At 39.6% G+C, this 20,625-nt stretch overlaps 1 protein-coding gene across 1 annotated transcript; it reads left to right on the top strand.

Moving 5' to 3' along the window:
* The first annotated feature begins 3,655 nt into the window (after positions 1 to 3,655).
* Positions 3,656 to 19,526, top strand: slc30a2 (solute carrier family 30 member 2). The gene is made up of 8 exons (XM_029462831.1): positions 3,656 to 3,738; positions 11,481 to 11,692; positions 12,620 to 12,766; positions 13,822 to 13,975; positions 14,642 to 14,861; positions 15,280 to 15,385; positions 17,243 to 17,377; positions 18,189 to 19,526. Exons 1-8 carry the CDS (start codon positions 3,656 to 3,658, stop codon positions 18,332 to 18,334), a joined length of 1,203 nt encoding a protein of 400 aa, XP_029318691.1. The 3' UTR covers positions 18,335 to 19,526.
* The last annotated feature ends 1,099 nt before the right edge of the window (positions 19,527 to 20,625 follow it).

Genomic DNA, 20,625 nt, shown 5'->3' with positions numbered 1-20,625 from the left:
ATATGGCAGTTTATTGCTGCCTTGCATATCCATAAACATCTGGAAGGTACAAATAGTAGACGGTCTGCAGGCGAAGATGTGCTTCAGTGAGCATGACTATTGACATTTAGATAAGAGAAATACTTCCTTCTGCCCTTCAGGGTCAAGTGTTTCATCAAATACACTCAAATTCTTCAACAAGACGCTCAAACTAAATTGCTCCCAACTTATTTGTGTCATTTCTTGAAGTAATAATGATCAAGGTTTCTGCTTCGTTAACTGTGGTGATATCTCTGATGATAAAAGGTCTCTGCAACAACAACTCAAAAAGTGCACCTTTACCTTTAATAAGGTAAACCTTTAACCTTTAGGAACTTGCTAACGCTTGCCCACAATTGTTGCCAGGGTTTTTGTATGCATGGGTTAAGGATTAACGCTTCTATAGTCTACATGTTTCATTTGTCAAGCAAATATTAACCTACAGTGTTTTTTAATGGCTTTGTGCATGTGAGAAAATGACACACATCAGAGCTAGCCCCACTCAAATACCCATCTGGGTTCCACAATTCAGCATAACCCATGTGGTAAATAGAATACTGTAATGATCACAGATGAAGTGAATTAACAGATGTTGGCACAGCCAGCTGCAGGATATCCTCATTAACAGCCAGGTTAAGTGGCTGCCTGTCAGACAACTGATCCCCCCCCCCCCTCCCTTCACATCCTCAGTGCTACGTGTTTTTAATATGGGAGTGTTAGCAACATAAGTAGCATTAGCTTTCGTTGTGATGAGCAGTGCAACAATACATTGGATTTTCTATCAAAACCATGTATATGCTTCGCTTGTTATTACTAATCCCACGTCATTAAAATGATATTCAAACAAAACAGATTGGAGGTAGTTAGTGATTAGTTATGCCGAATTTACCAGGAAACATTGAAACGCTGTAAAATAATGTTAAACCAATTATAAACCTTTGCCAACAACATAATGTGCATAATTCGTCAACTTTTCACAGAAGTCTGGCGTGACGGGCTCTATAAAATAGAGTGGACCGTTATAAGCACTACTGAAGCTAGAGAAAGGTAGCTAGTGTTGACACAGCTGTAACTACACTGATGACAAACATCTGGCACATATTTGATTATTTGATGAACCTCTCTGTTGAGGTTTTAACGTTAATTTAAATGTCCTCGTCTGTTTATCTTTCGTTAACTGCCTACACGTCAACACAATGTGAGGGTATGCCTGTGGAAGCTAGCTGAGTTAGCTAGCTAGCACGAGCCGTTATCACTGCGATGCTCTCCTACAGTATTCTGACTCGTGCGGCAGACACTCATTCTATTTATTTCTTTACCTGTCGGACCTTAACATGGACCTGTCCGCTTCCATTCCTCCATCTGCCTGCTGCTCGTCTGGTTTAACGTTACTATCGCTGCTTGTTGCTTCCATGTCGGCAACAGCGCGGCGCGGAAACCAAACACTGACAGCGTCATGACGTCAGGAGACGTAAACTGATGCTGTATTTAAGGTAATCGGAAAAATGTCCACCAATTCCTTAAACCACCACTCGCTTATAATTAACAATTATTTGAGAGAAAATACTTTATTGTCTACTTTTTGCGTGCAAAGACAGAACTGTATATTTGGTATGCATGTTAAAAACCATTTACATAGAAACACAATACACAATATAAGTTATATTAAAGGAGCACCAGGTACTCGAAGATGGACTGAATCAGGGTTAAATAAACAGATGTCAAATGTTGTGTACTGAGGTAGCAAGCTGGCATCAAAAAATGGCTGTTGATTAAGATATTTTATGGCAACATGGACTAACTATAGTTGGTCATAAGATGTTCCACTTAAGAATTGTACTGCCCAGTTTCACTACTTTGGAAAGCTTTGTCTTACATTTGAATACATGGTACAGGCCTATGTTGTGTTAAATAGAAAATAGAAAACATAAATTGAAACAACTTCAGATCAGTTCTCTGCATTGTTAATTTGGTTACACATGAGCTGTCACACAAAAACTGGACTGTTTTCTCTCAGAGAATGTGCAATGCTTCATGGCAGTGATGTTTGTTTTAGACCACAAGTGCAGTAGGCTATTCCAGTTTGTTAACACTGATATTACTGACTAGATAAAAAGGCCATCAAGATTATAATGCCATTACTAAGCACAAGTGCTCAATATTTTTTATGCATGTGGTTGAATATATATATTGCTAAAAAAAGAAATAAATGACTTTACTTCTCAAAGAACAGCGCAATAAACCAAGAAAGACACGTTTTTCCCACCTGACCCTGAATGCATCATTTTCTGGATAGTGATGAATGATGATCAGAGCCGCAAATCAACTAACCTCGTATTGTATTGTATTTTTATATCTTCAAATACATCATGTTATAAATTTAGTCGACAACCAACTGTGCACTTGTTTACGTCTTAGTCTTTGGCAAGTTAAAGCCACAGTTCAAAGAATAGGGAGGTTTCATTTTATATTGAAGGGGTGAAAGGTTTGACACCAAATATCAAAATAAAGTCACATTTTAAAGACATAGATTGACACCAAAATGAGCCTGTAACATAACACATGACATGCATTTATTATATTTTTTAGACATAGACCATGGTATGTTAAATTTAAATTTATTTTTTTTGTTTTGCATTAATCTTGCTTTTATATATATATTTTTGGCAGCATAAATGTGATTTCATTTTTAATCGTTTGAGATTGTCATAAATCTGTTTAGACCTATCTTAATTTGATATACACATAGAATTACAATAGCCCCAATACGAGCCATGATTTAAATGTGAGGATTATTTTTTAGACTGACGTTAATCTATAAAAAGAAAAAAAATGAAAGACAGACATTTTTAACTTTTTCAAAATTTCAATTTTGCTCTGATGTAGCCTGCATATCTGTTCAGCGTGGTATACACCCGCTTGAATACCACCATATATCAAGCTGAATTAATAATACATTGATGTACAGTGCCATAAAGGCTAAGAAAGGTTGATGTAAAATCAAAATGATGCACTTATTTGACTAAATACCTGCAACACATCATGTGTTACATATTTCTTTTTAATATGTGGCGTAGAATTGCGCAGGAAAGTGAATCATACCGGCAATAATGTGTTAAATATGCTTTTTAGTAGCTGCATTTTACCTAAACTCTTGATGGAATTTATGTGAATGAATGAATCTCGGTTCATATTGATGCTTGTCCAATAAGGAGATTCACCAAGCGGAGGTCCTGCGTGTGTGATCAGTCAGGCTTCACTGTGGGTGACTGTGCTGTCCACTAGCAGCAGCTGCAGTGTGGAGAGCGCCGCGTGCCTTATTATCACCACTGCTGCAGCAGCTCTGTGTCCGAGGCTACAACTCGAGCCTAATCATAACCCTCCCTCAGAAAGCTCTGCATGTGGTTTCCTCCTCCTGCACTCTCAACAACTGAAATGAAGGAATTTATCCGTTTGTTCTGAAGTCTCTCTGCTCACAGAAATGTGGTCTCGGCTGACTTTCCCCCGCGTCGTGTGAAGATCAGGGACTTGTCGATTCTCAGCAGCAACTCCTGCAGCATCCTCCCAAAAAACAAAATCACCTTTACTTTTTTTTTTTAATCTCAGACGGGACACGGACTGACCACAGGCTGAATAAATGGATAATAACGCTGCAAATTCGGAGAAATCTCAACTGATACACGAGAAGAGCGCGAAAATGTATTCTCTAAAACTACAAAGGTGGGTTTCATATGATTGCAGCTGCAGGGAGAATAATGCTGCATGTACACTGCAAAGTTACCTGTACGAGCCCAATGATACATTTGGCATGCAATTAAAAAAAACATATATAAAAAGACAAAATAACAACTATTTAATTATGTCAAGTTTTGAGAGTGAACATGTTGCAGTCAGCACGTCACGGTGTCTGCAGGTCGTTGCTGTATATATGTTGTAAATCGTGTGTAGGCTGCATTTGTTACCGTGGTGCATGTTAAGCAGGCGGCCGCTGTTGCAGGCTGTTTTATGTGAATGAACAAATTCATTTCCATGCTTGGCTTGTTTCTGGACAGACTGTGACAAATGGCCCCGGGGCCAGTTCACTGAGCAATGCTAAAAACTCATCATCTGTCATTAGGCAGGCGAGAAGCAGCTCCGAGGACGGAAAGACACAGGAGAGCGCAGAGATTATTAACACAGTGTTTACCTGCACGTGAAGGCACCACAAAGAAATCAAACACATTTAACATTTATTTTGTATTATCTGTAATATGAGAACATATTTTGACATTCAGAAAGAAATTGACCTTTATAAAAAACATAAAGTATTTATTAATAACGATTAAAATGGTTATAAATTGATAGAAATTTCAAGATTAATTTTTATAGAAATATACCGTAAAGGCTTTAAATAATACACACACAAAAATACGTGCATTAAGAAGCTATAATCATACTAAATAAATGAAAGGAAACTGTCATAAAGTTAGAATCAAAAGAAATAATAATAATTAGGTTTATGACCCTGTGCAGATTCTTCGTCACCAAATATTGAAAATAAATACATTTTTCTGCACAAACAAAGATATTGCAAAACATTGTGCAACAGATCCTGTTTGTTCAACGTGAATGAAGCTGCTACAGAAACACATCAACACGAATTTTAACATTGGAAATATTGCCCTATATTGGGAACAAATATATTATAATTGAGTGACATTATTTCTCAATCTTCTTATGTCACAGTATCACAATTATATAATTATATACACAAGTATAACTGTTTATAGGCTGTGCATTGATCCCTCTGATAAACTCTTTCACTCGCTCATATCAGATGTTTCTCACCAATACACCGCGTTACTCAGATGCGAGGTGACAGAAAATGTCACGCTTTATAAGCACGAGAGCGAAGGGGGAGGGGGGGGGGGGTGCATTTAATTATTATCAGGTAGTTGTTGAAGAACATTTAGGCCTCTGAAAAATCACAACTGGGATAAAAACATTTTTTTCGAGACATCAAAGAAATAATTTTGGATGTGCACGTGGTGTTGTGTGTTTATTACTGCGCGCGTGTGAGGGCGATGTGCATATGGCATCACATGTTGGGGTTTCATGCACCATTTGCACCGCGCGCACGTGGGCGTGCGTGTGTGTGTGTTTACCGTGACATCTTCAGATTTTTCCCCCAGCTGGTAGCGAAGTGCTTTAAGTGACATCTTTGTTCACATTTAGGCCCAAAATATACATAAGAGAATAATCTGTATAGCAGTTTTTAAAAAGGGTTCTTTGAATAACGTGCATTTAATAGCTTTAATAATGCTTAATACATTGTTTATTGATGCTTTATAGCTCAGTTATGAGCTGTTAATAAGAACAACTCAGGCAATTTGTCAATCAACAGACATTTAATTGCCACCAGCAACTATTTTTGATAAATCATTTATAGTTTTGGTCATTTTTCAAACAAAAATGAAGCTTCACACCTGTGAGGATTTGTTTTTGTGCTAAACATTGACGCACATTTCTCACTATTTCTATTTAGAAATATAATGAATCGATTAATTAAGAAACTAATAGGTAGATTAGCTGATAATGTTAAGTTGCAGCCAGTGTCACATGATTAATAATGTCATTTATAAAAAGGGTCAGGAGTCAGAAGTCAGTTATAAATGTTAATAAGTCATTAATAAAGAGTTCTTATTAATCAATGTAAGCCTGTTCTTGGTAAATGTTAATATTATTCTCTTGATGAAACGATTAATCGTTTGTTTTATAAATGTCTGCAAGAAATGTAAAAAAATACCAAAGTGATGCCTTCAAGTGTCGGACCAACAGTCCGAAACGTGAAGATGTTCAGTTTACAAAACTGTGTTTAAAAACTGATTTAAATCATTAATCGATTTCTGCGTTTTGTCGATTGACTCAGTGATTAATCGACAGTCACAACTCATAAGCCTTTTCTAAATGGCGTCCAGTCTGTGACCCGACATCGTCGTCTTTGTGGAGCTTTTATTACAATACATTTTTCATTCTCCATTAAAGACTTCTAATAGAAGTGAATTTATAAAATAAATCTCTGACGAAAATAGTATAAAAACGTAGCGTTTTTTATTATTACAATATAATAATAAATTGTATTTGTAAAGCACCTTTCAAAGCTAAAAGCAATCTCAAGGCGCTAAAATGTTATTGGCCTGCTTCCTGTTCCTCGCTTGCATGCCGCAATGAATGCTGGGATACTAGTGTAACAGAATAAACAAATGAGATTGAACTTTAATACAGAAGCTTTAAAGGTTGTTGTAGGTCGATGTTGTTACCGTTGAACTAAGCCCAGCTAGCTGTTTCCCGCTGTTTCCAGTCTTTATGCTAAGCTAGGCTAACCGGCTGCTAGCTGTTTCCCCCTGTTTCCAGTCTCTAATAATAAGATGGTCACTGTCGACATGATCTTGTCTGTTAAAGCAGCTGGACATTGAAAAGATAACACATTGTTCATTTCTGCTCTGCAGCATCGCTGGTTCCTCCCTGCAGGCTTTGTAAAGTCAGCTGCATTACATATCGCTCTGATACAGCAGACTGCAGCTGTAATTAAATGCTGGATGGTTATTGTTTCAGCGGACATTTCTCCTGAAGTCTCTTCATGTCATATAATTTTCACACATGGCCGAATAGTCCCTTCAGGTCCCTACACTGTGTGAACACACACCGTACACCTGCCCTGCAGGATATCGACTAACACATTTAATCTCTCCAAGAACTCAACATGTGCAGTGTTGTCATTTTGCCAACCAAGAAGTTAACGCAGCAGTTAATACAAACCTGATGGAACCGTATGACTGCTGCAGAAATGTGCAAACCAGCTATTACTTTGTGGACACATCTGAGATTAAATATGAGGCAATAACAATAACCGTAAAGCTCTTTATTGCCTTTGTATTGCTCATCAAAGACGTTGATTCAGCAGTTGTGTTAGTGTTGGTTGTATTTAAACAAGAGATAACGCATGAGGCGCCAAACGTGAGGCAGAAATCCTTTCACACGCGTGAGGATGGATCGATGTTCAGGGAAATCTGTTTTCCCAGTAATTCAAGGGGAACGTGTGAAAGAGGCTTTACTTACGTTGTGAACATCTGGACTCAGAAGTAAAACGCTATAGATTCTACATTCATCAGTTCAGTTACAGAAGCTAACAGAACAGATGCTAATAGAACAGATGCTAACAGAACAGAAGCTAACGGAACAGATACTAACAGAACAGATGCTAATAGAACAGAAGCTAACAGAACAGATGCTAACAGAATAGATGCTAATAGAACAGATGCTAACAGAACAGAAGCTAACAGAACAGATGCTAACAGAATAGATGCTAACGCCAGGAGAGTTATATTTAAACTAAACTAGCTAACTCTTCTACCCTGATAATGTGGTTTATAAATGTGTTGTACAAGAGTAAAGCCTCAACACTTTGGCCATGTTAAGTGCGTGTGTGTGTGTGTGTGTGTGTGTGTGTGTGTGTGTGTGTGTGTGTGTGTGTGTGTGTGCGTCTTTTTCTTACTGTGTGTGTATTTTTGTGGTTGTATTAATACATTTTGTTCACGTTTTTTAATGAATAATAGATCAATAAGATCAATGTTACTATAAGATTTCAGAGCACTTGAGTGTGTATATGTTTTGTATGTGTATGTGTATGTGTGTGTGTGTGTGTGTGTGTGTGTGTTTGGACTTATGTCCCAGGGGTATAATTGAACAGAATCTGTTTTCCACTTGGCTGATTTCTTTTCAGCATGGACATCCCCTAAGACGCATGTATGTGTGTGTGTGTGTGTGTGTGTGTGTGTGTGTGTGTGTGTGTGTGTGTGTGTATGTGAGATAAAGGCTAATCATGAAACAGTGGCAATCTCCCACGTGAAGTGTGTGACATAAAGTGTGTGTATGCGGTTATCTCAAGTGAGCCAAAATTTCCCCCACCTCATTAGCCACATCATCGCAGCGCCCCCCTCACTGCACATGGCAAGAACAGCAACCTCTGTGTGTGTGTGTGTGTGTGTGTGTGTTGTGTGTGTGTGTGTGTGTGTGTGTGTGAGGAAAATGGAGAAGTCAACGTTTTGTTTTTTGTTGTCATGATTAAAATCCAGCTCAATGAAGGTGTTGTGAGAGGTGAAGTAACTCCACACGTGTCAGTCCCAGGTTCAACACTGTTTCCAAACTCTTTCAATTTGTACACAGACTTTTCATCCAGCGCCGTTCATTCAGATCAACATTTATATAAATTTACATCCAAATACCTACAAAAATAATGATATTCCATCAGCTTTAAATGTGTTTGTAATGCTAAATAGCAAAGTAAATGTAAACAAAGAATCTGCTTGACAACAGCATGCTTTACATGCTAACGTTAGCATGTAAAGCATGCCTGAGCAGCCTCACAGAGCCACGAGCATGTCAGCAGATATTAGTCTTGTTTTACACTTTCTTTGTCAATCATGGAAATGTTAATTTACTGGATTTACTAGCTTATTGTAATGTTTAGTTAGCGCCTGCTTGACACTAAAATATAGCAAACAGTTCATATGAACCTTGTTGTCTTAAAAACACTGTCTAAATGCAAAACACCAAATCTATGTTTAGGAGTCTTTTTTAAATCCACACAGCCCACCTCACTGTCACCATTCATCCATTTCACCTGTTTCTTAGTTACTGGATGACCCCGTCCTCCCCACTTGAGTGAACATTGATTGCAATCCACTTTGTTCAGGAGGAGATCTTTTTCCACTGAGTGGAGCTCTCCCAAACAATACTGTGCTCTGCAGCAACATTTACTCCAAGAAATCTATTAACTCAACGCTTTACGCATACTGCAGAACAACTGAAGACATTCACCCCAAACTAGACAAAGGTGGAAGAAGCATTCAGATCCTTCACTGAAGTTAAACTACGAATACAACAAGTCCTGCACCTTACTAAAGTAAAACGTATGGAAGTGTTATCGGAAAATGTACTTAATTAAGGTATGAAAAGTAAAAGTAGTCATTGTGCAGTAAAATGTGTTTCTGGATTAATCTTCCAGCTGCATTAATGTTTCATGTTGCATTTTACTGTTGTAGATGTTTAATGTTGAGTTCATTTTCCCTCCTTTATATCCTGTTGGTAGTTTAATGTACACAATGCATCATATTCTATATACATAGGTCTTCAACAGGGGGTCCGCAGAGGTACTGCAGGGGGGTCGCGAAAGTGTTTGTAGATAAAGAAAAACATTATTTTGCTTTGCCATTCACATTCCCTCCTACGCTGTACTTCGACACACACCTACAGTCAGAGGCAGAGTGGAGGAAACAGACCTCTTCAAGCCTCTTCTATACAATATATACAGTAGGGCAGGGGTCGGGAACCTTTTTGGCATGGAGAGCCTTAAAAGCCAAATATTTTAAAATGTATTTCCTTGAGAGCCATATATTTATTAATAAAATGGAGTTTTAAGTGCATCACGTCTCCGAGTACTAAAAGCGCTATCAGTGTTAACCCACCCCCGTGACGTGGAAACAGCACATGTGAACATCCAAATGGAGCTGGTTGACCTCCAGTGTAACGACACACTCAAGGCAAAGTGTGTCTCTGTGGGCGCTGCAGTTTCCAAGCTTCACCCCCGAAACGATGCTTTAATGTTGGCCCTCTCTGATGGAGTTTGACACCCCTGGTGTACTGCTTGCTTTGCGCAGTTTCTCCTCTGCTGTTTCGCGAAGGGCAGGGCTCCGCCCCCTACACACACACACGCACACACACACGTGCGCACACAGTTACAGTCAGAGACAGAGCGGAGGAAAGGAGAGGGGAGAACTAAAAATAAATCCGCTGCTAAATGTTTTACTTTAAATGACACAGTATAATTATATATTACTTGTTAATCATGTCAGCTCAAAATTGTCTGCGAGCCATATCTCGTCATCGAAAGAGCCATATATGGCTCACGAGCCCTCACGAGCCATGCAGTAGGGGGTCCCTGCACCACACTACAACAGTTTGGGGGTCCTTGGCCTGAAAAACGTTGAAGACCCCTGCTCTAAGTCAACTTTTCATGAGTTTCTCAGAAGAACAGTTTTCAGCTTTGTGACGAAGCATTTTTCAGTTGATGGATGAACAATTGTAATCTGGAAGATAACTAACGCTCAGACACATGTAGGGAAGTTAAAAGTACAATCATTCCCTCTGAGATGTAGTGGAGTAGAAGTATAAAGTAACATAAAATGGAAATACTCCAGTAAAGTACCTCACATTTTAATACAACACTCTTAACACCATCTCAGTTTGTTCGGCTTTCTTTTGGTTGTATGAATTTGTTATAATATCGATGTCTTAACATGTTTTACTAGCTTCCAGACTAGTTTAAATACAGGTAAATATATATAGTTTTAAGATAAATCACATGTGTAATCCCTTGGCAGGTCAGAACTCTCCCCTCCAAGACCTTCCTGTCAGTGTCAGCACTTTTGTTTCCCCGACTCGGACTGCGAGGAGACTGGTCTTTAACCTCCCCAAGTTATCCCACAATGCACCGCTTCTCCGCTCCCTTCACTGGTTACCAGTGGCAGTCCGAATCTGCATCAAGAGTCTGGTACTGGCCTACCGTGTTGTGAATGGATCAGCCCCTTCCTACATCCAGGCCATGGTCGAACCATACACCCCAGCTCGTTCACTTCGCTCTGCATCAGCCAATCGGCTCGCACTTAAAGGATTTCACCTATTTGAAGCTGATGTACTCGCAAGACTCTTGCTGTTCGGAGTTGTATCCTCATGATTGTTTGCACTTATTGTGTCGCTTTGGACAAAAGCGTCAGCTAAATGTAATGTAATCTGTTTGATTTGGCCTTCCAAAGGAAAGTGTACCTCCTCCCTGATGGCAGGAGGCGAAACTCTGCATGAAGAGGGTGTTGAGGGTCCGCCATGATGGCCTTTGAGCTTCGATCGGCACTAACTTGATAAACGTGGCCAAGATCCTTCACGTTAGTGCCAACAGAGTTGTGTTAACCATGCTGAGCTTGCCAAACCAACAAATCATTGCAACCGTTAAAATTGACTCGATAAAAGATGAATAAAACATTTTCATGAGCGATTTGTTGACGTTAAAACCTTAACTTTCTAAAGAAAAACAGCCTCTTTGCAGATGGAGTCAGTGTTGGCATCAAAAGGCATTTTATCATCCAGGATGCTGCACAAGTACCTCCAGTATATTGGCTTGCTGTCGCCAAGGCTATGCCATTGATATTGTCGGTGCCATGATGGGCTGTTTTGTTTTAGAGAAAATCGAGTTGGAAGTCAGAGGCATCACCATTTGATGAAGTTGTCCAAGGTCCTGCAGGAGGCTGACAATCACCGAACCATCAGCAAACTTCAGTATGAACCTTGTGGGCCTTTAAAATCTGTTTAAATAGAATGGACGGACCACATCTGTCTTCATAAACACCTTCCTTTCTGTATCCCTGCAGCGCTTTTCCAGACTCCAAAGAGCAGTATCCCGACTTCCCTTTTAAGAACGGAGGCATGGCCGGTGCCATCGAGCTGAAGCGGCCCGTCGGCGCCCACTGCCACGGGACCAAAACCTTGGCATGTGAGGAGAGCGGGGACAGGCTTCTGGCCAAGAAGAAACTCTACATCGCTTCAGCTGTCTGCCTCGTCTTCATGATTGGCGAGGTCATAGGTAAAACGTTTAGAAGATCAAATGTCAAGAAGGAAAGAGAGCAGAAGGTCAGACGTTTGCGTTCGTACTGTAGGATTTGTGCTATGAATTAGAATGTTATCTGTAAAAGAGCCATTAAACAAACACTGATTGGGGATATGTTGACTTTTCTTCCGAGTTTATCCCCGTTTGTCAATCAAGTCCAAAAGTAGAGACACGTTTAAAAGTCAACAAACTTGTTTCCATTTTAAGAGGTTAAGCAAACTTTTAAACTTTGCAAAAAAAGAAAAGCCATCTACAGGAGAAACATGGAGAACGGTCTTCTGGAATTAGTTTAATTGAGCAAGTTTTAAATACTTTTCATGTCAGCTAGTTTTGGCCACAACAGTGAAAACGTTCATATCACACATTTAACACAACTACGACTTCTGATGGGAAATAAACTCCTTTCATGCAGACATTCATGTCATTATAATGGAAGTACTGCAGTTCTGAAGTCTGAACAAAGCTTAAAACTGTATTATTGTAAGAGTGTGAAATGGTGGCTCACATTCATTGGCTTATGTCCCAGATGTTTTATGTTGATATAAAAGAATATCCCATCTCTGTTGCCCGAGGCATTAAAGAGGATGTTAGCAACACATCACGCTTTGTAGCTGCATGAAATGACAGGTTTTATAAACCTTTAAATGACTCAGACACTGTAGGAGTAATTAAAAGTTGTTTCCACACTTGGGGACACACTCCTTATCAGCAGAAGAGTTTTCTTCTCATAACTTGGGGGGAATCTGGAGATCGTGGTAACCTGTGAGAGAGACAGTAGATTCACTTCTTTATATTTGTAACCTTCTTTACCAGTAACGTTATTACCTTCCATGCACTTCAGTTCTCATTGGTCAGAATGATTTGCCTTGTAGCCGTGATAATGTTACTTCCTGGTTCCTGCAGGAGGCTACCTGGCTCACAGCCTGGCCATCATGACGGATGCAGCCCACCTCCTCACAGACTTTGGCAGCATGATGGTGAGCCTGTTCTCCCTGTGGATCTCCTCCAGACCGCCCACCAAAACCATGAACTTTGGTTGGCACAGATCAGGTCAGGACGAGAGACACCGCTGAGTGGATGGATGGAGAGAGAGAAGAGTGGATGGATGAATGCTTGGAAGGATCTTGAACAAGTTGTTTTCCCTCTGTACTGCAGCAGCCATCTAAAAGAACAAATATCAGTTTAAGTGCTATATTTAGAGTATTATCACCGCTTCACCTTGCTGTCAGACTGCCCTTTCCTACGGGGAACTGAAGATGTTATCTATGCTCTCTTCAAAGACACCAGACTCCTTTGAAAAAAACAGTAATTTTACCTTGTTCGTCTTATCGTGTGACTGTTTTAAAGGGTTACTTCAAATTCACCAAAGCAAATACTTCTGTCTGTCTTCCAAAATGGGAGCGTGCAAACTGCAAACTCCTGTCGGCATAATGCATATATATAATGCACTGTGGATACGTTCCTCATACAACCACAATCTGAAACATTTTGTTTGTTTTCAGGTTCGTATGTGTATTCTGGGTTTCTACTAGAATTCTAAAAACACATCATTTCTCTCATACGGTCTGAATATAGTTCATATTTGTGATGTTTTTGTCATACAGGCCCCAGTTTCACGAGGTGCTTGATTTGAACTAAAATGTAAAAGACCAGATTTACACCAAACATTCAGAATGTATTCATCGCTCTCTGAACTCTTACAGGGTTTTGATATCATTTAAATTCTCCAGCCAGGCTGTAACTTGCCAATCATTTAAATTTGCTTTTAATTTCATATTTAACTCGTCCAACAGCACTGATTTACTGCAGCGCGCTGACACCCAAACATCTCTTTATGAAGCTGGGGGAGAATTTAACCGAGAGAGAGATGGACGATTAACGTGACGGCTACTTGTTCTCCAGGAAAAGCTGCTCCTGTAGCCAGATGTGTGAACTTAAGTGCATTTCTTAAGTATATGAAGCGTTATAAGCTGCAGTCAAAGCCATCAGTGTGATGTTGAAGCTCTGCCTCGAAGGGATCACTTATTTAACTTCCTGCCGTGCCGTGTGATGAACTGTGTTACTGTATGAAGTGATTAAGACTCCTGCCTCTGCTCTGTGCACAGAGATCCTCGGGGCGTTCATCTCCGTCATCTCCATCTGGATCGTTACGGGGGCGCTGGTCTATTTAGCCATCGAGAGGATCGTTCGCAACGACTATGAGATCGATGGCCACGTAATGTTAGTCACCTCCGGGTGCGCTGTCATCGTCAATATAATGTGAGTGAATCTCAGCATAATGGGCATTAACACTGTACATTAAGTCGCTATAATAAAAAGGAAATGATTGCATTTTCTTTAAGCTTGAAAACTACTTTGATCTCAGGTAAATATGTAATCCTGAGATTTCCCAGGAATTCTTCCCAATATTAACCTTTTTCCAGGAAACATTCCTGTGGCCTCCTTAAGTGGGAACTTAATATGTTTATATTTCTTTTTTTTTCATGCAAAATGAGCAGGCTACTGTCAAATTGTGACAAAAAATCGTAAGATTATTAATGCAAAAATATAAATCAACTAAGACTTTTTGATTTACTGTCATAGATTAAGATGAACAGCAGTATATATATATATATATATATATATATATATATATATATATATATATAGAATATATAAATGCATCTATAATTATAACCCAGCCATTCTGCATAATGAGTACTGAAGTATATTTTGATACTAATAGTTTTATTTCAGAGATTTAATATTTAGAACGCAGGATCTGAGTACAGCAAAGTGATACAGTCAAGCTCAGTAATAGTTATTGGGAGAACTTATTTGTTCGTATTTGTTGCCAATAAAAAAACATTTTGTCATTTTATGCTCACATTTGGCAAGAAAGGACTTCCACGTTTTATAAATGAACGTACCTCCTTCCGTCTGCAGCATGGCCTACATCCTCCATCATTCCACCACCTTCCACGGCCACGGCAGCGGGTACCACCAGATCGACGAGGTCGGCCAGAGTCCCGTGGCTCACGGACACTCCCACGCGCTCCTCGGGGGCCACAGCAACACGAGTGTCCGCGCCGCCTTCATCCACGTGGTGGGAGACCTTCTGCAGAGCGTCGGCGTCATGGTGGCAGCGATCATCATCTACTTTCGGGTCAGATATAGATCACGTTCATGTTAGGGTGAGACCGACATGTCAGTGAAATGATATTGCCGTTTTAGTAAAAAATATAAAAATCCTGTTTTTCGACAGTTTTGACTCGTTTATGGTCTAAAAACTGTTGCAGGAGCTTTTAAATAGAATTCATGGGAAGAAATTGATTTTTGTTTTAAAATTTTAGAATCACATTTCTTTTGTATTTTACCTGAATATTCTCTGCATAATATATATTAAAATATCTAATACCACAAACACTTTACTGGGTTATTTTAAAAGCATCAAGCTTCATGCAAGATGTTCCCTTTTCTTTTGGCCCTCGGCTCTTCACTGGCTGCTGACTGTGTGGAAACACCATCTGATGTCCCGTCACTCGCAGCTCTGTAAAGTCTGCATGACCTCGTCTCTCTTTCAGCCCGAGTACAAAGTGGCAGATCCCATCTGTACCTTCCTCTTCTCCGTCTTCGTCCTCTTCACCACCATCACCATCCTCAGAGACGTCTTCAGGATACTCATGGAAGGTACGTCTCTTATATTATTAACATGTTACGGGAGAGGAGAAAGTCAAGTTTACATCCAAAAATGTGATTTTATCCTATTAGACATTTATCTGAAGTTGTCATAATTAGCATATGATTTCTTCAGGTATGGTCACGTGTTTTGTAAAGGTCACAGCGACCTTGACCTTTGACCTCCAGGCGTTCCTCAGATATGACAGATACACACAAAAACTGAGTCCACAGCTGCCATTTCACCATCACAATAAACTACAACATAGAAGAAATCTGCAGAAAAATTGTCATAACTCAAACAAATATTACTTTATACAAAGTCTGTAAACCTGCCAACATCCCTAAAGCTCATTAATTAACATGTTGTATCTCTTTAATCTGCTCACAAACAGAAATGTTTATTGACTCTGGACACAGCAAGGCTAGCTGTTTCCTACTGTTTCCAGTCTTTATGCTAAGCTAAGCTAACCAGCCTGTAGCCTCACATTTCACAGAAGCACAGAATATACACGTTACTCGAAATGTGGAACTGTTCCTTCACGATGTCTCACGAGCAGACGGCTTATTTATGACCAGCACACGAGCCGTGTTTCTCGCCTGCAGCCGAGATCAAGCTGTCAAGTTTGGACCTGATCCGACAAGGTTGACATCACATGTTCCTGTGCATAGCTTACACATTGATAGCAGCGCCAGGATTCAGAGCAGAGACCTCGTTGTGAACACTTTTAGGTTCATGCAGAACACAAAGCTGAAGGCATACCTGTCAACCCTCCTGTTTTTCCCGGGATTATCCCGTATTTTTAACCTTTCAAAAAAAAAAATAGGCCTAATTTAAAAAGGTGTAAAGTGGCCTCCGGTACAGCAGGGGGCAGTATTATGTTTAACTTTAGCTGAAAAACGTTATCCACCAGTAAACACACAGAAGACGAAAACAGGAACAATAACACAGAAGAAGACAAAACATATGATGAGAGTCACAGTGAACGGGAGATAGATGGAGACGCAGCTGTACCTGCCAAACAAGTTCAAACTTTATGAAAGTACCAAATGGGAGGAGACCTTCCCTTATTTATTAAAAAGCAGAGTCGGGCAAACTCGTGCTTTTTGTAAAGTGTGCCATGAGATGTTCGCATCGCACACGGCGGAATAAGTGATGTTCACCAGCATGAACAATCGTCCAAGCACGAGGCACAAACATTCACGGTCAATGACTTCATGTGTGACAAGAACTGTGTCGGAGGCAGAACAAGAGACCAGAGCTGAGGGAAAGATGTCGATGCTTTGTGCCAAAGATAATGTCGCCTTCAGCTTCTGCGATGATTTCAGTCGCAGTGTCGCGACATGTTTCCGACTCTGACATCACAAGGAAGTCCTCGTGGGGGGAAACACAAGCCACACAACTCATCCATCATCAAATACATTGATGATAATAACTAATAAATAAAATACACACTTTACATAAACATGTATTTCCTGAATGTATAGGCCTATACCCGTCCCTTATGTGTTTACATTTACATTATATGGGTAGGGGCTGGGGGGCTGAGAGCTGTCAAAATAATAAAATAAATATTTCCCTTATTTTGAAACTCCAATGTTGACAGGTATGGCTGAAGGTCACATCCCGGGGACAGTACGACTTTTTGGGATGTTTAAAATCACTTCCTGAAGATGAACCTCCCAGAAGAACCCCCCCCCCCCATTAATCTTGTCTAATGTGCTTCAGTCAGGCTGTGTTTGAACATGAACATCTGCTGCTCAACCCCTTTAGAAAACTACCATAATAACATATGTCTCCTGTCTGTAGCAACATGTTTGAAATGAATCTCACGGACATATTATGGGATGCACCGTGCTGTGTTTCAGGCTCTCCTAAAGGGATCGAGTTCAACTCGGTGAAGGAGGTGCTGCTGTCGGTGAAGGCTGTGAAGTCGATGCACTCGCTGCACCTCTGGGCTCTGACCCTGGGACAAGCGCTGGTGTCTGTTCACCTGGCTATAGGTAACGCAACGCTCTGATCCATGACCTACACCGAATCGTGAGCACGGAGAAATAAAGAACACGCTTGAAATGATTGATCGAGGGTTTTAAAGCACATTTGACTCCAGCGTACAGATATAATAATGAACATAATGAAATCAGCTTCAGCTGTAGTCTACAGAAAGGTCACGGCAGCAGATGAAGTGTGAATGCACCACATGTCTCAAATGTACTCAAATACAGAGTTCAAGTACTTTTTCAGACTTCAGAGGGAAATAATAACTTTTTATTGAGTTACTTTTCAAATTCAGATTTTTGCACACAAAACATATGAAAAGCTTAAATAACAGTTTCTACAAATACGACTGAAACAATTAGTCAATTAATCAATAAATTAAGACTTTAAATTAACTTAATACGTGATTTTTTTAAGCAAAAACATTTCATAGTTCAAGCTCCAGAAACGTGAGCATTTTCTGCTTTTTATTTTAAGTGTTTAAAATGAATGTTTTGCAGCATTGTGAAGGTAATTAAATGAGTAATTGGTCAATATTTTCAGATTTTTTACAAACCAAAAAATCAATAAATGAATGGAGATGAATCCATAATGAAAACAATAATTAGTTAATAGTTAAAAATCAGCAGTAAAATCCTGCTTTGACATTAATGCATGAGTAACACTAATATATCATAGTATCACAGTCACATTTTAATTAGATTTTCCTGATTATACTTACATTTTATTACAGTTTTATTAGTAACTAGTTAGTTTTAGAGTATTTAGAGAAGAGCAGAATGTAGAAAGCACTCATGGTCTTCGCTCTTCTTGCAGAGGAAGGTGCTGACGCTCAGTCGGTGCTGCAGGAGGCCACCGACCTGCTGCACACCAAGTTTGGTTTCCACAGCATCACCATCCAGGTGGAGCTGCACTCTGAAGACATGAGCCACTGCTCCCACTGCCAGGACCCCAGTGACTGACCCCGATACTGGACAACACTCATCATTCATCACTGGGGGGTGAGCTGGAGCAGCTGCAGCACCGGGCAGCTTCCTGCTGGAGGAGTTTTTACTAGATGTATTGTGTTTGTCCTTTAGTCACAAGACAGTTTACATGCTAACGAGGAGCTGCATGCTAACGAGGAGCTACGCCCTCAAGTTCAAATTAAGTTCTTACCAAACACCGGGACAGGTGCTTTCTTGTAAAGACATCGATCACAAGTCCTGAAGAAGATCGTTTTACAAAATGTCGGTCCTGTCCTAAAACAAATAACGATTATTTTATGGTCATTATGGTCATTATGGTCTCTAAAATGTCAGAAAATACAAATAAAAAATCTTGTTTAGTCCAATAAATTCACTTTAATACGATAGAAAACAAAGAAAAGCAGATTTCAGGGGATAAAATTAGCATCTTTTGACATTTTTGCATTAACAATTACCTAAACGATTAATCGATTATCTTAATAGTTGCTGATCATCAGCTTTAAACAGCCATAAAAACCTCCTTTTGTCCCCTGAAAGTGTGAACATAAAGCATAATACAGTACTGCTCATGCAATAGGAAGAGAAACAAGACAGGGATATTGTAAGGACGATCTAGATTACTAAATCTTCAAATTAAGAAAGAAAGACGTTTATATTTCTGTAAGTACTTCAAGAGAAAACACTGCCTGGACTTTAGTATTTCATGTAAATTAAAGAATAAACTGCCACATAAAGGACTTCACTACTTATTTTCTACTGTAACTTCCCTCCTGATGCAAATCCTGTTATATTAGCATTGAGTACGTTAGCTACACTGTTAGCATGGAGCGCCTGGCGTCATGCTCTACCAGAGACACACGGATGACTTTACTCTCCAGCTCATCTCTTTAGCATGCTTTTTCATGCTTTATTCAGAAAAGCATGAATAATATTCATTGTGTACATACTGTTGGCGGTTGACTTAACAAAGGTCAAAGTATGGCACGATTAACCCTTTAATCCATAAAAATATTTGTTTCAAAATGGCTTTGTACATGAGAGTCATGTAGTGTCAAGTACAAAGAAAATAAGATATTACATATATATCTTATGGACCTGCAAACTTTTAGTTTTGGAGGCAATTTGCAAAGAGTTTTGTCCGTTAAGGCGACACACCACACGCCAAAACACCGTTTTCTTTCATGCACTGGTCAATTATGCAAAGAAAACATCCAAAACACACATTTAGGAGTTTATTTGACTTCACTTTGTCTATGTGTGTCTGTAGCTTTCTCCTAAATTCACCAAAGGTTGCGTTAAATAATGCCTCATTTGCATATTTACACATAACATTTAAGAAAAATCAATATTTACCTTTTTTTCTCAAACTTACAAACACACAACTCTCCAGTTTCATCCCCGTCTATATTCTGAAGCTTTTTCCAGAAAGGTTTGTTCTTTTATCTTTCAGCCGGATTTATGTCACATTTTAATCCCCAAAAAAAGGAAAGAATTCATTTTGTTTTTATGGCTGTTGACAATTTGAAAATGAAAACTTGTCATACAAAGAATTGTCTTAATGTAAGTTATCAACTGCAGAAGCTTCATTGTTTCACCTCATTCACCTGAAGTGAATATTTATTCATATTTAAGTGCAGTTCATTCATTCAACAGCATCCTGACACAAACTGTTGAACTCCCTTTAAACATCTCGCTGCACTGAAGCTTCATCCGTCTTATATCCAATAATTCAGCTCCATGTCGACTCGACCGATCTCTGGACTGTACTTTGTTTTATCACATCAAGCCAAAGAAGAGGAGTCTCCACTTCAGAGGGTCATGACAGCAGATTATTGTTTAGATTAGATGTAGATGTGGCGAATTCAGAGGAAATGTGAGGATTGATAAGTTTATTACGAAACCAACTGAAGTCATTAAGGGCTATTTTTGGTTGGTCGTTCCTTTAACGTTGCGTTGCAGCCATTCCTGCTTTCACTAATGGTGGACACTGTGTAGATAAGTGTCTAAAGAAGCATTCAGCCAGTGTGGGTGGCTTTCATCTCTCCAGCTCATCCATCAACTCATGTTTTGCAAGTGCGGGGGGTTTTAGCAAATCTGTCGCTTCATTTTGTCCTTTGTCGTGTCTCAGAAACTGACATCCACATAAAGGTTTGGTCTGTACGGAAGCCTGGAGGGACAATCGAGTGAGGTTCAAGGGAGACACACCTGAAGGGAAATCTGCACCTTTCTAGCTCCAACTGAGACACTTGCAGATGCTTCAACTCCGGCTCCCTATACGTAAGATC

The sequence above is a fragment of the Cottoperca gobio genome, chromosome 24 (genome assembly GCF_900634415.1).
Source record: "Cottoperca gobio chromosome 24, fCotGob3.1, whole genome shotgun sequence".
Lineage (NCBI taxonomy): Eukaryota > Metazoa > Chordata > Actinopteri > Perciformes > Bovichtidae > Cottoperca > Cottoperca gobio.
The sequence above is the reverse complement of the archived record's forward strand: the minus strand, read 5'-3'. Positions and strand labels throughout refer to the sequence as shown.

What these genes read in the sequence shown, in the direction of transcription:
- slc30a2 (XM_029462831.1), top strand. Translation starts at nt 3,656, where the DNA reads ATGGATAATAACGCTGCAAATTCGGAGAAATCTCAACTGATACACGAG. An exon ending in CATGATTGGCGAGGTCATAG is followed by an intron (nt 11,693 to 12,619) that starts GTAAAACGTTTA and finishes TGGTTCCTGCAG; the next exon opens with GAGGCTACCTGGCTCACAGC. An exon ending in GCTGTCATCGTCAATATAAT is followed by an intron (nt 13,976 to 14,641) that starts GTGAGTGAATCT and finishes TTCCGTCTGCAG; the next exon opens with CATGGCCTACATCCTCCATC.